Genomic DNA, 16,967 nt, shown 5'->3' with positions numbered 1-16,967 from the left:
CCTCATGCAGAGCCACCTAAAAGGTCATTTGTCAGAGGCAGATTCTTTTCAATTATAGAAAAGATAAACTGAGAACTCCAAAAACCGAACATGGCTACTGATGAGTCAGAGACTCCAACTATGACACAGAAACGTTTCAGAAGCAGAAACTGGAACAAAGACACCCAGCATAGCTGCAATCAGATGACTTAAGCTAAGTAAAGCACTTACATTTAAAAACAGTATGGCAAAGATTCCCTTTTTGTAAGTACTGACAATTATAATTCAAATGAATATTAACAAAAATTAAGCCATCCAGTATAGTTGTTCACATATAATGGCTTTATGTTACATGTTTTTTATTCCCCCCCAATTTATATCTTACTACTAGACAATAGTGGTGGATGGTTACAGTTATTAATTTACCAATTTGTTCATACTATGTATTAGTATTAAATGTCATTACTTAACAAGTTAAGATTTTTAAAGCTCCTCACATGCATTGTTACATGGAAGTAACTTCTAAAGTACTCACCCTCATCATTTAAGCCAATGTTTAGAAATTGTCTCATGTACTGTTTGTATTGCAGATTCAGTTTATATTTCTATAAGGAGAGCAGACGTGTGTGTACCTATCACTACCCCCACGCAGGCTAGGCTGTACCTTAACTGGGCAATCATCTACCTAACAGGCCAAAGTAGTATTTGTAGAAAAGCTGAGAGAACTGTCAATTTCCTGACAAGTTTTCAAGTTACCAAATCTACCTTTTTCCCACCTGCAGTTTTGTAGATCTGCTCCACTGAAGGGCATTCTATGGGGAAGCCACCCAGCTGGTTGGACGTGACACTTGGCTTATCAGTGTGAATCCTGTTCTGATCCCTGGCCCAGAATCGGGTTCAACAAAGATAGGCTCTTGGTGTTGGCCACCGGTGAGGAGCCTGGTAAGGGCTTACCTACAACCACTGGTTATCTGACAAATTCTTCCTCAATTTACCCCAATCCTTTTCTCCACTCGCAGGATTAGGACATAAAAATCTATGAAAAATACTGATACGCCAATTAGAAGGGGTTAACCATCTACTGCTACGTGTATTACGACCTCTTTTTTATTTATTTGTTTATCCTGGTTAACACACATACAGGCCAGTCAAGGTGGGCTTTACAGAATGAATGAATAATCTGCCCCTATTTTTCACACTTGCATACAGTCTTTCACTTTATTTTCTTTTAGTAAATGCTGGCAGATATCATAACCCTGTTTTTGCTTAAATTCTGTTCTTGGAACTTCTCTCTCAGCCCTTCTCAATCTATCCTGTATTCTGTTGTTACTGAAGTTTGTTTCCTTCCAGTTTACAGACTTCCTAAGTATTCCTTTGGTATTGCTGATTTAGCTTTCTATCTCTGCTGTCATTTATTCTTCTCAGCTCAAGCCTGCAGGACTGTATAGCGTTATGCCACATGCTGGAAGGTAATAACAGCAGCCCTAGCCAGCCTCTTCCCCCCAAAGACAGGCATAGGAACCATTTCTCTAGACAGTGGTACTTCAGTGAAAGCAAGACCCTTTAAAAATGTGTGTGAGTATTCCTCATTTCTTTCAGAAGTAAATTCTTTCAAATGAAAGCAAGAAATGTAAAAGAAGCTGGAAGCGGTTGATATTATTATTTTACCACAGCTGCCAAAGGCCGATCACCTCAGGCCCTTGCAGCTCTGGGACATTCAAACGGACAGTGATCTTAGAGCTGCCAACTTTACACTTGGAAGCTCTACACTTTGTAGATCAGCAACAACATGGATTGCTTTATTTCTTACCAAATTCCACACAAATGTGTGGAGAAGTGGCACTGAAGATCAAAATAACTTTTTAAACATTAAACCTAATTCTGATTTGGGTATTTAGATTACTTAAACGAAGTTCCAGTATCAGGGGAGAAAAAAATAAAATAGAAACTCAGGTAAGTGTCAGTTACTACATTCTACAGACTTAAAGCTTTTTGTGCCCTATGAAAAAAAAATTACCTTTAGAGATAAGTTTGCTAATTTCATAGAATTTCTGTACTTCTCTCCTTACTATTTTCCATTTAAACCCCTATAAAGAATGTGAAACATGACCTTTTGCCTCTCAGAAGTTCACTTCATTCTACCAATTATTCCTGGCCAGAACTGAATTGGTGCTTCTATCTCAGACCCTAGCAGAGATGCAACTGTCAAAATCCAAGCCTGTTGAAAGCCAGCAAGTAACCAAACCAATTCCACTGAAATGAAACATTAATGCGCATTTCTGTCTCAAAAGCCTCCTTCAGTCTTGAGGTGGATTGACCCAGCTGGCAGGTAATCCCCCACCCAGTTGCTCACTCACTCCCCCTACAGGATAGGGGGAGAGGTCTGGAAGGGTACAGGTGTGAAAAAAACCTCATGGGTCAAGAGAAAGACAGTTTAATAAGTGAAGGAGAAGAAAAAAATTGAGACAAAAGCAATCACTCATCACCAGCAGACCAAATGCCCAGCCAGTATCCAAAAAGCAGTTACTCAGGCAGAACTTCCACCCAGTTTTACTGGTGAACATGACATTAGGTGGTGTGGGATATCCCTTTGGTCAGCTGGGGTCAGCTGTCCCATCTGCGTCCCCTCCCAGCTTCTGGCCCGCCCCCAGCCTGCTCGCTGGGGCGGCACAGCGCAAAACAGAGAAGGCCTCGATGCTGTGCTAGTGCTGTTCAGCAACAGCTAAAACACTGCTGTGTTATCAACACTATTTTTGTCATAAATCTAAAACACAGCACCATACAGGCTGCTATAAAGAAAATTAACTCCATCCCAGCCAAAGCCAGTATAGGTTTTCAAGAAGCATTAAATTAACTTAAAATACAAAATTCCCCCAAACTTAATCTGAGGGTGGTAGTTTTTTATGTGCTTATAAACACATTTGAGCAGATATAGATTAATTTTTTACACACATACACACTCTTAGAGAAAGAAGCAACCTCAATTCAATAGAAAAGCCTTGGGACAACTCATCTTTAAATACACAGGAGTGCTATGCCGCTTTTTTTACAGCCTTTAACATTAATCGTTCATTGGCATAACTATTTTGTAATTGTAAGTATTTGCTAAGTTCATTTCAGTAAGTGTCATTAGAACTCAAAGTACATCTAAAATGGATGCAATCAGAAGACGGAACAGCTTCCTTTCATGGTCTGCCAGACTAGACGTTTTGCAGGAATAAAGAGAATAAACACTGGTCTTGAGTTGTTGGTCAAGCTGCCAAGAGCAATGGTTTTATTTGGAACCGTGACCTATGTTTCAAGAAGCACTGACCTTCTTAGTTACCTTCAAGATTGGCTTTTGGCACAAGGATATTGAAGCAAAACTGGTTCCTTGCCCTCTTGAAAGGTGAAGGTGAGGTCTATTACCAGTAAGTCCTCCTAAAAGCATCCAGCACCTTAAGATGCTTAGAGGGAAGAAAAAACGCTTCTCATAAATGAAGGGTATAATGTGTTTTCATGAAGGAACTGGTGGAATTTAGTCTACAAGTATTCAGTGCATTGCCTACTGTTTCACCGCTGGTTTTTAATTCCAAGTTCATAGTTTTATAGGCAACAATTACATTTCAGTGAAGCCTTAAAGTATCTATTTATTTATCAGCATTTTTATCTACACGTTTCATCGATATACAAGATTCACATATTATTTAAAAAAAAATCATCACTCTGCTCTACTGTTTCAGGTTGCAAAATTTACTTTTCCTTCTTAATTTTTTAAAAATTAAAAATCACCTAACAATCACTGAGGTTGCTGTTCTTACAAGTATTTATTTAATGCTTCCTTTATGCATATGTGTTACACCTCACAAACAAAACACTGCAGACTGAAAAGATGACAAATGAGCAGCACAGAGTATGGAAAAGTTAATAGCTGCTGCTGGGAAGTTAGTAAAGAAGCCAAAATGTTTCAGACACCTTCACATGGAAAATGAAAGTAATGAGGATAGAACTGAAAAACAGCGACAGATCATGAATTTAAGGCAAAGGAATGGGAAACACCAACACTAACAAACAGGACATGGACTCAAAGCTTATGAGAGCTGTGCTAACGGCAAACTTCTGGTGAAATGCAATACAAAATGCTTTTATGTAAACGACCTCCCCAGTATACATGGATATGACTTTGTTAGGAAGCTTGTAACTTACTGAAAAACAGTCACTTATAAAGCACATTACTATGCCGTAGGAGTAATAGTTCATATTAAAAACTGAAATGCTGCTAAGTGTCACTAACACAACGTCTGTATTTGCTCACGTATTTACATGAATCCGATACATAAAACAGTAACTTCATGAATTGCCAAGGAACGTCTCACACTGTCCTCCACTTATATGAAATAACCATGATACGTTGCTAAACTTGGAAAGCAATTTAAAGGCTATGTTGATATCTTCATCTTAAGTTCATAGCCCTGCTGCCCAGTCGTGACAAGATGAAGTTTCTAAGGGAGATACTAAGTTTTCTTTACAAGCTCACAGCTTAACTAACACTCTCAAAACCACATAAACTTAAAAATGTATGTATATAGGGAAGCTGGGTGAACGTCGGCCTTTCACTTTGACCCGGCTATAAGGCCTGGTGATACCACTTCCTGCATTAGCCTCAAGAGGACTTTGAAACAGAGCCTTTAATTTGACAGACCCTGCTTACCCAGTATCAGCCTATGATTTAGTGGTCTGGCTGGTATTTCCGTGATAAATGCATTTGCTGCAAAATTATTTTGCTTTTTAAATAATCAGCAACTTTATTTTAGTTCACAACGAAGTAAGAAGTGATTTGCCATTCTGTACTTGCACTCAAAATACTTACTCAAAATGTTACTGTGGTAAGATTAAATATGATAATTATTAATTTATAATATAAGCAAGGATTTTGCATTAAATAACTACTACCGTGTAACTTGGGAGCTAATTTTCATACCAACTGCATTCTGCACTATATAGCTAGGTATCTGGTAATGCATATAACACAGAAAATTTAAAACCAGCTTATTTTTCACATAATACTTCTAGGTTCTGTTTAGCCACTTGTCACTCTAACATCAGAGCGTCACTGCAAAGATTTAATTACGAGATTCCTTATGTCAGTTTAAATTACAGCCTTCTAGCAGAGAACAAATTTGTTTCTATCGCCAGCTTCCCTGTTAGGTAAAGCAAACGTCTGAGAAAAACAACTGCTTCTAGCTTATACAGAGCACCACCTACAAAATCATCTTAAAAAGAAACTGACTCTGCTTTTACACTTGCACCAAAATACCTACAGAAGTCACAAAGAATCATGTGGACTTAGTGTAGACTTAGAGTTCTGCTCATCAGGCAGTATTCTCTGATACAGGGTGTTAAATTATTGCAGGAGTTTTCCAGATGATGTCACATAGGCAGCCTCTCACATGAACAGGGACATTTTCAAAATTTACTACCTATTTTTCATAGAGATTCACAAAGCAGACTTCCTCTCAGGTCTGTTACATTTTCTATGTCAGCATTTTGCTGCAAGTAAAGCAGGTCTAAAGCTTTTGGTCCACTACAGCAATATTTTAACACTTAAAGCTTTAATGTTAAGAAGGAAAGCAGCTGTTTCACAGACAACTTTAATCTTTTGGAAGTCTGCAATTTTTCCCTTTTTTAATTGGAAGTTGCCGAACCACATTCAGGACCTAGTTATGAACCCAGATGCTCAGCTGTGAGGGTTTTTGTGGTTTCATTTACAGAAAATAAACTACAACTTTAGCAGCGTACATTTACCTTAGCATGAAAACGCTGCAAAATATTTTTCATCTCTAGTTACTGCACTTACAAAAGATGTCAAAAAGCATTATTAAGCCCCAGCAACTTACACACAGTGAAGCGATACCACTAAAACTGTCAGCGAACAAGCACAGCTCCCAGTGTCTCACAGACATGCGCGACACTGGGAGCTCTTCTGAAAGACTTTTTGCCTTTCTAAAGAACGACTGAGTAATCTTGGCAAAACGCAGTATGTTTTAAGGCAAAATAAAGCCAGCCTGTATCTGGACAGATAAGGTAAAAAAACCCAAACTCTTTACTTAGGAGTGGTAAAAATGATTATGTAGGATTTGTTTTTCTATGAAAATGGGCAAAAATGTTATCTCGATTTGGATTTAGGATGATTTTTAACTTCTTGAAAAATTTAACCTGAACTAGTTGTCACAGGTAATGATCCATTACTACTACAGAGTGTTCTAAACACTCAGAAAAGGAGCCCTTGAAAAATTAAAAAGTAGATCAGTGAAGCTGCTAGTAAGACAGAAAGGTCATCAATAAACCTTTTATCAATATCAATACAATCATTGTATTTGAACGAGGACAGAACTCCTAGCATTCCTCTGTTTGGACTGACAATAGGTACAACTAGTCATGATACACGCTGTGTCCCTTTAAAGAGAATGAAACTACTTTCAAAGGGAAGAACTACTACATACGCGACTGCTCTTTGCAAAGTTCACTGGAGATCAAATTCACAGCTCTAAAAAAGATGGAAACCCAAGTTGGAGTAGTGGTAGGGTAGATTTGTTACAGGCAACATTCTCAGGAAGTTATTTCCCTTGGTCAGGATTAGAAACGTGGGTTCTAATTGCACTCGCACCGCTGGCATTCTGACAACTAAGAAACATCAAGCCATGCTTAAAAATCGTGACTCCAAAAATTGTGTAGATTTCTGGAAATATTGTCGTTCAAGCTGAGAACATGTAAGCCATTATAATAATGAAACATAAAAAAGCCAAAGATTATTCCAAAGGAAATAGAAGCTAGAATTCACAGGTTTCCAATGTTAACAGGGCAAAAGCTTTGCTTCATGGTTAACACAATAGCAAGCAACTTCTAGAATAAATCTGAGCAAAGAAGATACGTGCATCCTGTGCTCCATCACTTCAGTTAAAGGGTCATTTCGAATTTCTCAAATTAAGAGCTGCATACCCTGATTTTTTCTTCTGAAAACCACTGAATGCACTTCCAAAAAGATAATGATGCATGCAATGTTATATTCTTCTCTAGCCATTTTCATTTTAAAGAAATGAGATTTATGAAATCAGGCTTCCTTGTTTAGAAGTTACTGTGTACCAGTCTGTCAGTGTCCTCCACTATTCAACCGATTTTGAAGAGTAAGAGATCTTGAGGACATAAACTTCTAACAAGTTCTATAAAGACATCAGGCTAATTAAATCTCTAATTTATAGTCTACCTGATTTAACTTACAGAGTTTCCTGAGCTTAGAAATCAAATAAAGCATGAGGCAAACATGTATCTTTGCCTCTGTGGAGAGAAAGCCCATATAAAGGCTGCCCTCCTACAAGCACCAGCTAGCCGGCTGACCAGAGCAAGCGTGCCAGCTTGCAGCTAGCCACAGTTTGGCTGTTACTTGCCAGCCAAACACAAGACATGCGAGGAAGCTGAGGTGGAGGAAGACAATACCAGAGAAGAAAAGACACTACAAGTCTGCTGTGCGCAGATCAATTCATTTACATTTTAATACTGTGCAATGTGTCCCCGCACTGCAACGGAAAACCAGGATGAATGTAGGTGCCGTATCTGCTTATTTCATAACCTGATCGGTGTGCATTCGTAACATGTTTTTAATGGATATTAACATCCACGTAGAAGCAAACACTATCTATAGCAGTACACATTTAAAACAAAGATAAGTTTGCAGAATTTATTTCAGACATAACTTGCAAATGGCTAATCTCTCCCTGGGATACTTCTTTCTCCACTCACTCATTGCCAATAACACCACTGTCGACTCTGAACCAGTTGATGCCTGTCTGTATATAGGCTCACGGGCACCAGAGGTGCTTGTACTCCCTGGCATGTAGGGATGATATGCAGCCTGCATCTGTGTCTGTTGCGTGAGATGCCCGTGTTACTGTGCCCTTCCAAAACTGAAAATATTCTTATATTCTGTGCTGGGAATACAAGTATCAGCTAGTTACCTGGCAACCCGTATGAATTAAGAGAAAAGTAAAGTTTATATCATATTTTTGCTTAGGGCAATCACAGAACTCATTTGTATCCTCATTTATGACAGCAACTGCTCACAAAGAACATTAGATGGATGTCCCAACAGGTTTTTTTTCCAGCTTATTTTAGAAGTGTGGAGACTCACTCCAAAACTGATTTTATGGTGACTGTTCTGAATAGCTACAAATATAGAGGTTTTCATATCCAAAGCTAAAGTTTTGTGAATTGACTGTGCTGTATCTTGGAAGAGAAGATTAAAAGGAATATATTCTGTTTACTTTTTGTCATCACAAAATTCTCACACATCAACAAAACGTGAAATCTTTCCTTCAGTGCTAACTTCACAAAGAACATCAAAAGTTCTCTTCAGAACATACTTTCTGGTTTTGCGGGAGGCACGGCATCTAGTCCGGATGGTTTCCTCTCCATGGCTTCCGACCACAGGTCTACTGCCATACGCCAAACAGTAACTACAACTGTAACAGCTTCCAGAAGAGGAACAAAATTGCACTTACTTTAGCTTACTGATCCTGGCTTCTGCAGTTTCAGTAAGATTTTTTGTTTCTTCTTTCCACCGATTTGTTGCTTTTTGCTGAGCTACTAACAGACGTCGAAGTTCAGCAGTAGACTTTTGACTGGTGTCTTCCATTTCCTTAAGTCGAGCTTCGTATCCATGTTCTTTCACAGCATGCTCATGCTCCATTGTGCTTATCTGGAAAAAATACAAATCAGGTACAATCAAGTCTCTCACTTTTTACTGTTTCTTTTTCCTAACGACAGGAGTTAAATTTATAAACATTTGTTGAAAGCATGTAACATACAATAATTAAACTTGTAATTATATGCTCAAAGAGATACATGTTCCCAAAGCCAATTTAAGCAAATAGTACAACTGACAATAAGGGATAATGAGCTGTGTATGCTTATTTTTGTAAATAATCTTTATCTTTCTCCCTTGTGTTTTCTCCACAGAAACATGTTCTTTCTTTTTCATCTAGCTAAAATGTGTTAGGATGCATCTAAAATCCTTTGTACGTCAGAGGAAAATGAAAGCAAGCAATAAATCTTACCTGTGACTATAATGGAAGCCTGTCTGTTTAAAAATGAGACAAAGATCTGGTATATGCTTGCTTTATAACCACTACCTATCTGCTACAAGACCTGTTCCTTTGTTTTTAAACTACATTTGACCAAAGGGTTCTGGGGTTGGAACAAGATTTCTGGTTTAATTTGGCTGCTTCCTTTATCTCATGGTGCAAAGTGGAAACTGGGTTTGAGCTGGTCCCCGTTCGTAACTTGTAAAACTGCTCATTGAAGTCTTCTTCATTGCTGCGGATTCTTAGATCCCTTTTCAATCTCTTCATAGTCCTGGAGTTAAGAGCAGAGGGGAAAGTCCCACCTTTGTACGTTTAGAAAGTACATCGACGATCAAAGCTGTTACTCCCTGCAGAAGCCAAAGGTACCCTGAATCTGCTGAGGTTACTATTAATTCATTATCCCACCCGCAGCCTCTTCAGGTGCATTTAATGAAACACTTTCAAAGAGAACATCCATCTTTCAGCTAATTATCTTGTTACCTGTTCATACAGAAAAAGGTTCTCTGTCCAGAAAATGCAGAACCAATGTTTGACAACCACACTATTAAGTTATTTATTAGTTACACACTGCCCTGACAACACGGTGGGCATACAAGTAGAGGAACACTCTGGACTGAAAGTTATACAGAGATTCCTAACACTTTACAGAAAGCAGATTAATGAAGATCTGGGATTGGAATACTTGAAGGAAAATCTGGCATTGTTTAACCTGTTCATCTTATAAAAAGCAAAGAACATTTGGGATCTTCTTATCAACCAGAATTTAATACATATGAAAATACAACTGAATTAGCAGAGCCTGAGTTACCCAATAGATCCTGAGGACACGGAATGCTACAACAAAATTACTTTTAAGCAGAAACCAGGAAGCATCATTGAAACTTTCACCCTTAATTTAATCTTTCAATTATTTTCTCTTAGAACCGCTGCCTTCTTAAGCAAATATCAGTCTTATGTTTAAAATAAAAACAACATATAAACCATACCTTTATTTTAGCTTTTTGTTGAGCCTCTGTGGCCAGTTTTCTCAAGCCCTCCATTTCTTTTTGCAATTGTTCATTCTCTTGCTGAAGTTTTAACCTTTGTTCACTGACAAAGGCACTCTTTTCTCTTTCGGAATCCAGAATGCTTTGCAATTTACAGATCACTTCCTGGCAACGAGATTTCTCTTCCTCAGAGCTGAAAGAAGAGAGAAGTCTTGTTGGAACTCAGGAGCTGAACGACTGCTGTACTAGAGAAAAAAATACATACATTGGGACAGATCTTTGGTCTGACCCAGCACAGCTGTTCCTGTTCCTTCCTCCAAGTTTGTATCCGCTCAGGATATTTAATGGGTTTGACAGCTAGAACTATGCACAAGTCAGCAATGAATTTTATCAAGATGACAGAATTCATAAAACCAACTAATATTGTAGCAATCTCAGTAAAATGATGGTGTGAAACAGAAGATTTTCATTTTTGTAACATTTCCAGATTCCCAGCTGAGGATTGCTCTGGCAAAGTGACAGGATTTACAATCATTAGAGCACAGAAATGACTGAAGTTTCTAGAGAATCCTACACTTTTCATGCTGAAAACAACAACCTGCTCTAAAAATGTGTACCATGTTGTACTTTCCACCATTTTATTATTGAACTGCAATAATGTCTATTAGCTCTGACCACAGACCTGAAACTCAGTATGCTATGTAAATGTAGTGTTCTGCAGGTACTAAGAGATACCGCCCTGTAGATGAATTTATAAAGTAATAAATTCTGCCTGAATATTTCATAGAGTAACAGTATTTAAAAATGCAGTGAGATCCAAATAATATACTGCTATTTTCATTTTTTGTCACATAACTGTTTGCAGTTCTCATCTTGTAAAGAAAATCTTTCCTTCTATAACACGTTATCCCCTTCAATTCTTATATAGCGATTCATGATCACCCTTGCTTCAGAATTACGGTATGTTGATACTATTCCTGCTACTGGTTAAAAAGGTGTGACAAAAACGTAACACATAAACCAACAATTTAATTAGCCAGACATAATTTCCATTATTTCCCATTCCGATTTCTGTAACATCCATTACTTACTTCATTTCCAGTTGTTTCAGTTTATTTTGCGTGGTCTGTAGACTCAGCTGAAGGTCACCTCTTGTAGTTTCTGCAAGTAAATATTTCTGATGCAGTTGCTCTAGTTTTCTGTTGTCAGATTCATGTCCTCTCTCTTCCCTGTAAATCTGAGGAATACTTATATGTAAGATCACCTCAACTTGCACTGGTGACTGGCAGTGTAATACTGACAAGGAGGCTGCTGCTCATTGTGTCCTATTTTCCAGGGATTTAAAACCAAACTGAATTTCTATCATTGTTGCTGCTGCTTGGAAAAAAGTTTTCAAAGATCTGGCATTCGTTTAGTTTTCTGTCTATTGAGCTCAAGTTGAACCAGAATATGTACCAACATTCTTTCTGATTATGTCAAACATCTCTCCTTTTACTTCTTACACTTTTCAAAGAACCCTCTTTTTCACTTTACTATTACACCCTTAAAAAGTTTTCTGGATTAAAAAAAGCCACATGAAAATAATTACATGAAAATTTACAGGTAAGAAAATCTACTCACAAAGCAAAATAAGAAAATTAAGGGAACAAAAAATCCCATTAAAAATGGGAAAAATCAATGTATCTTTTCCTTCTGAAAAGATATCTTGAACGTGATGTAAAGATGCATGCGATTGCCTTACCTTCTCAAGTTCTTCTTCCACTGCTCTCTTTTCTCTAATGGCTCGTTCTATTTGATCCTGTTTTTCTCCACATTCCTATTTTAAAAAGCCTTTTTAAAATAAATCTAATAAAAAATAACTCGAAATAAAAATTCTATTAGTGCCAAAGCCCAAAAACAGCCATTGTAAATGTAATTCTTGCCGCTGGTATGTATGCATTTGGTTATATTTACCTGCTCATTATTTTCTCTATAGGACCAGTCTCATTTGCTATGCATACTGAGACATGTAAAACTAAAAATTTTAAAAATAAATTTAACCCATAAATAGGTGCAAATGTACTGAGCTCTTTTGGTCTCCCACATAATTTGTTACAGGTTCCTGGTTCATTCAAGAATACGATGATTGTGAGGCACAGACTTTCTCTCAGCACACTTTATCAACTTCTATATACTTCATTTCTACACACCCAACTATAGATACACAATATTCAGCTTTCCATGCTTTCTTCATCCCTGAAAGAAACAGGGATACTTAAGAAAAGCCATCACATGGGCAATGTTTCCTAGAGCACAGAACCCCACTGTTAAGATGCTTGTGAACTATGATAACAATACACATAACTCAAGGAATAAACTTCCACAGAGAAATGTACGGATTTGCAGAGCTGTATTATTTCATACAGAGCCAGGCAAGATGCTCAATAAAAGTAAGATATGACTGTATACACATAAGGCAAATCAGCACATTAAAAATGAATTTTCAAAGCAAATATCCTTTACACCTACATATGAATCACTGCACTGACTGTTAAGACTGCACGCAGCCGCTTGTGTCAAGTAACATGAAAGACAGTGTGTTGCATTAAAGCCTGGAGACACGCAGAACAAAGTGCTATACATTAATAAAGCATAGTCCTGGACAATTATCCATTAATCACATTTTACTTGACTGAGTTTTACCTGACTTTAGTATTTTACTCGATAAACAAAGACTAGAACCCTCAAATGTTTTGCTATCAAAAATACTTTCATCAGTCAACACCATACCATCTGAAGAGCTGAAAGTTCTTCTGTTAGTCGAGAAATCTGCACGTTATATTGCTTCTTTGCAGACTCTACCTGTGATCAAAACCAAAGTAAAACAAAAAATTAATCCTGTGGACTATTTTTCCATCCTGTTTTTATATATAAATTTTCTAGATGTGGTGCATGTATATAAATATGGAAATATATGGGACTGCAATAACTGACAAATCTTACTACATAAATATTAGAAAGAATGTTTATTATCTATACATTCTACTTTAACTAAGGGTGTTTAGAAAAAGAAAGCAGAAAGGAAGACATCCCAACAAGGCCTTACAAAAAGAACAACGGACTCTCAGGAAAGCTGCTCTCCATTGGGTGCAAGTTATTTGCAATCTGTGTAACAGGTATTTTTAGATCACATCACAAAAGAAGTATTTGTTAACACCTGGAGAAACATGACAACTCATACTTTAAAACTTTACTTTTTATGCTTTGGATAGATTCACTTTTACTGAGATAATTTCAAAGTAAGAAATAGGGCATTTCTAAATTTCTAAATTCTGACAAGTAAATCATTGTCACAACCTGAGTGCTTATCCTAGTTGCTCTTTAGTTCTTGCACCTTCTCCAAATAACGTATGACATTAAATATCGCAGTTTTAAGTAATCCACATGATTTTTGTGATTCTTTCAGATAATGACCAAACAGAAGAGAGAAACCATCTTTACCCTCATTTTAAAGGCTCAAAAAATTTAGGCAGTATATTCCAGAAACCTCTCAAAAAGAAAGGACTCGAAAGAAAAGGAATCCTTTCATCCCTATGCAATCCATATGCACACTGTGTCATAGTGAATGAACTGAAAAGAGGCAGAATCAATTACACCACGGAAAACTTACAAATGAGGTAATTGCTTTACACTGTTGTCCGCTCACAACAAAAGGCATGGCCAGCACATGCCTCTAACAAGCCTTTATTTCCTCTGGAGTTTGCCTTAAAATAAATCAAGTCTCTATGACGTGCAGATAATTACTGAGAACCTCCAGGTAGATTAGCCTGCATTTTAACTGCAGATGGGACACAACTTCGAGAAAACCAATTTTGTGACTAGTCTTTTATCAGAAGAACTTCAATTTTTCAGCTGCTTATAACAACAGGAACAAAAATAATTAAGAGACTACAACTTTTTTTTTCAGTCGTTTCTCTATGAAATTCTAAGTGTGCCGTGATATTGAGCCTTTTGATTGTCAGCTGTACTTGGTAGAAGAGTCTCACTTGCCTATACAGGGGAATATTTTTAAGTACTGAGATGCCAAAAAACGATAGTATAACTTTCAACAGGTCCTATCATCTGAATGTATATCATAAGCTTCCATCAGCAACCTCCAAGATGAGGCCATGTATCATCAATTAAATACCCCGACACCAATACAACACTCGGTTGATGTGCTACCGTGCAGAACCTCGGAAATCGAAGGGCCATTCTTTACTTCTTCACAGTGCAGCCGCCTCTGTACCAGTGTCTGCACAGACATCAACACTTTTGGTTCTTGAGAGATTTAAGAATATCATTTAGTTTGGAAGAATGCATGTCTAGATAACAAAGCTGAAGAGTACAGTCCTGTCAGCATGCTGCCTTGCTACCTACGTTATCAAAACACTTGTAAGAGAACTGCTCACGATAACCAAGCACCATCAATAGCTTTTCATGCTGAGGAAAACTAAAAAGACTTCCTATTCTTTCGAAACACAACAACTTACAGCCTTTCTAATTCTTGCAGCAGTATCTTCTGCAAGTTGAGACATTTCATCTTTCATTTTTTGGATCTCTTCTTCCTTTTGTTTCTCCCCGAAGAGCGCCTAGAAAAAAATAACAACTTGAAATAGTACTGATAATATTTCAGTGGTGACATACGACCGGGCACTTAGAGAATAAACCACACACAGTCACTGTTCAAACAAACTATTTTCCTTTTTACTTCGGAGTAGCTGACATCGAGACCCAACAAGAAGGCAAGAACAGCGAGAACAATTTGCACTAAATGAACATTCTTGTAAATCAGAACCAAACAAAAAGTTAGTGTCGATAGATGCCTTTTCCTATTGGAACTTATTATTGGGACTTTCAGATTTTGGCTGGGCATGGAATTATACAGTAGAAAGCATAGGAGCTCAGTCCAAAAGGCAAAGCTACTCTCCAGTGTTCTCATCTGGGGCCACGACCTGTAACAAAGAATGCCAACAATGACACAGAGGAAGTTCTCTGTTAGGAAGCCGAATACCTGTATACACACGTACACACACGCTCCTACATACAGCTAATATACATATATATACACACATATAGCGTTTTTGATGGTTGATACACTATGTTACTCATCTCCCAGAAAACTAAAAGTAAAGGAATAAAAATTTATAAGCAACTAAGGAATGTGTATGCCATCCCTTTCACAGTGGACAACAATGAACCAAACAGCTCTTTAGCATAAAAGAATGGCGAGAATTACAGAAAAAGGTGTGGCAAGGAACCCTTCTTCTGGAGGATGCAAGGAAGCTACTGAGGACAAAGTATTACAGGAGACACTGGTCTGAAAAGACTAAAGAATACAGAATTCTTGATAGGTGAGATGAAAAATCCTGGGTAGCATACAGACAATATGTAGATGCATAAAGGGAAAAAGACATAAAGACGTCCCTGTTGGATGATATGAATTCAGCCTATAGAAGGTTACTCACTTCAGGCAGTAACATGCCACTTCATCGGTCACACTCTCTTTTACCACTCCCGTTCAATTCAACTTTCTATTATATTTTTCAAACTACTCTCAAAATTCTTCTGATGTCTTATTGTAAGCTTAGCTTTGCATGCTTTAAAAGGTTAACATAACAGAAGCAGCATTATTATGACAGCCTGTTATTCCCACCCTTCAGTCTCTTACAGAGCAGGGAGAAACTTCTGTGGCCACAGTTTAAGACACAAAGAGTTAACTGATATGTGTATTTTGCTGCAATTTTTGTCCTGTTCATTAAGAAACCTCCCAGAGTGAAAAACTGAGGATGTTTTAGCCAGACCAGTAAATTAACAAGTGTCTGCAAATTCCAGTTTGTTCTTATTACAGCATTAATCTAAACTGTTACTTATAACAAGCCACTTATTTATCTCTAACAGTTCAGTTACTGTCTTAGAGACACAATTTACATCACAATAATTTTTACTGGGCTACTTCTTCCTGTCAGCTTCATGTGAGTTTGTAGCAAGTGGCATCAAACGATCTGCTGAACTACTTTTGGATGAAAAATGGTGTTCTAACACTGCTCTGATGAACTAATACTTGGCAGACTGGAGATGTGATTTATACTCCATACCAGTAATTTTCAAATGAAAGACTGTTTTCTGGTTTTTAAAATCTCAGAATAATGATTTTATTTTTACCTTCCATTCTTCATATTCTGCCCACTACCAGGCTGTAGGCGAACGCTGTTAAGGATCAAAACATTTTACTATGAAAAAGGAACTGCCAAGTCCAAACGTGGCCATCAAGAGCTGGAGGATGTAAAACTTCGTTTTTCACCCCTTTCTGAACCAGAGCCTAACAGATAAAGGGAATTGTAGAAGATTAGTTCAAAAAGCAAATGAGATGCAGAAAATTAGGAGGAAATTATGGAAAGGAAAAGATGCCACCAAAGGCTTTCCTAAATGACTATAAATATATAGGAAGAAAGACTATAACACAATGATAATCCTCTTTTGTATAACAAGAAGAATCATGGCCGTTTAACTGCAGTAATGACCAGAACCCTAAGCTTTGTCAATATTTTAATCTATTCTGGAAGCAGGCCAGAAGGTAGCAGGATCTCTTTAAAGAAGTTAGTTCCCTTTTCTGTCAGAAAAAAAGGACGCAGGTCTGCCTCCTTTGTCACAGAACTGAAATCAGCATGAGCAACGCTAACTTTAATATTCCAAAAGCAAAAGTAAAAAGCTAGTTTAGATACTCAGAAGGCTCCTCAAGTTTGAAAAGAAACTTCAGACAAAAAGGGAGCCTTTATCTCCTTAACTGCCCAACAGTTCAACAGGTTAGCCCAAAAAGAATCAGTTCTAAGACTCTCCATTTATTCCCACAGTCATTACCGTAAAC

The 16,967-nt window shown here is 37.5% G+C and overlaps 1 protein-coding gene across 3 annotated transcripts in view; it reads right to left on the bottom strand.

The window, feature by feature from the left end:
- The window catches only part of SCLT1 (sodium channel and clathrin linker 1), a 45,937-nt gene that overhangs the window by 7,244 nt on the left and 21,726 nt on the right, over window positions 1-16,967 (bottom strand). For all 3 annotated transcript variants that reach the window (XM_064450463.1, XM_064450464.1, XM_064450465.1), the window contains 6 exons: window positions 14,593-14,691; window positions 12,851-12,922; window positions 11,823-11,897; window positions 11,173-11,318; window positions 10,082-10,274; window positions 8,514-8,710 (listed from right to left, as the gene is read on the bottom strand). In XM_064450463.1, coding sequence (XP_064306533.1) covers window positions 8,514-8,710; window positions 10,082-10,274; window positions 11,173-11,318; window positions 11,823-11,897; window positions 12,851-12,922; window positions 14,593-14,691 — 782 coding nt within the window. The remainder of the gene's footprint in view (window positions 1-8,513; window positions 8,711-10,081; window positions 10,275-11,172; window positions 11,319-11,822; window positions 11,898-12,850; window positions 12,923-14,592; window positions 14,692-16,967) is intronic.

The sequence above is a fragment of the Phalacrocorax carbo genome, chromosome 4 (assembly GCF_963921805.1).
Source record: "Phalacrocorax carbo chromosome 4, bPhaCar2.1, whole genome shotgun sequence".
Classification (NCBI taxonomy): domain Eukaryota; kingdom Metazoa; phylum Chordata; class Aves; order Suliformes; family Phalacrocoracidae; genus Phalacrocorax; species Phalacrocorax carbo.
This window is presented reverse-complemented; position numbering and strand designations above follow the sequence as displayed.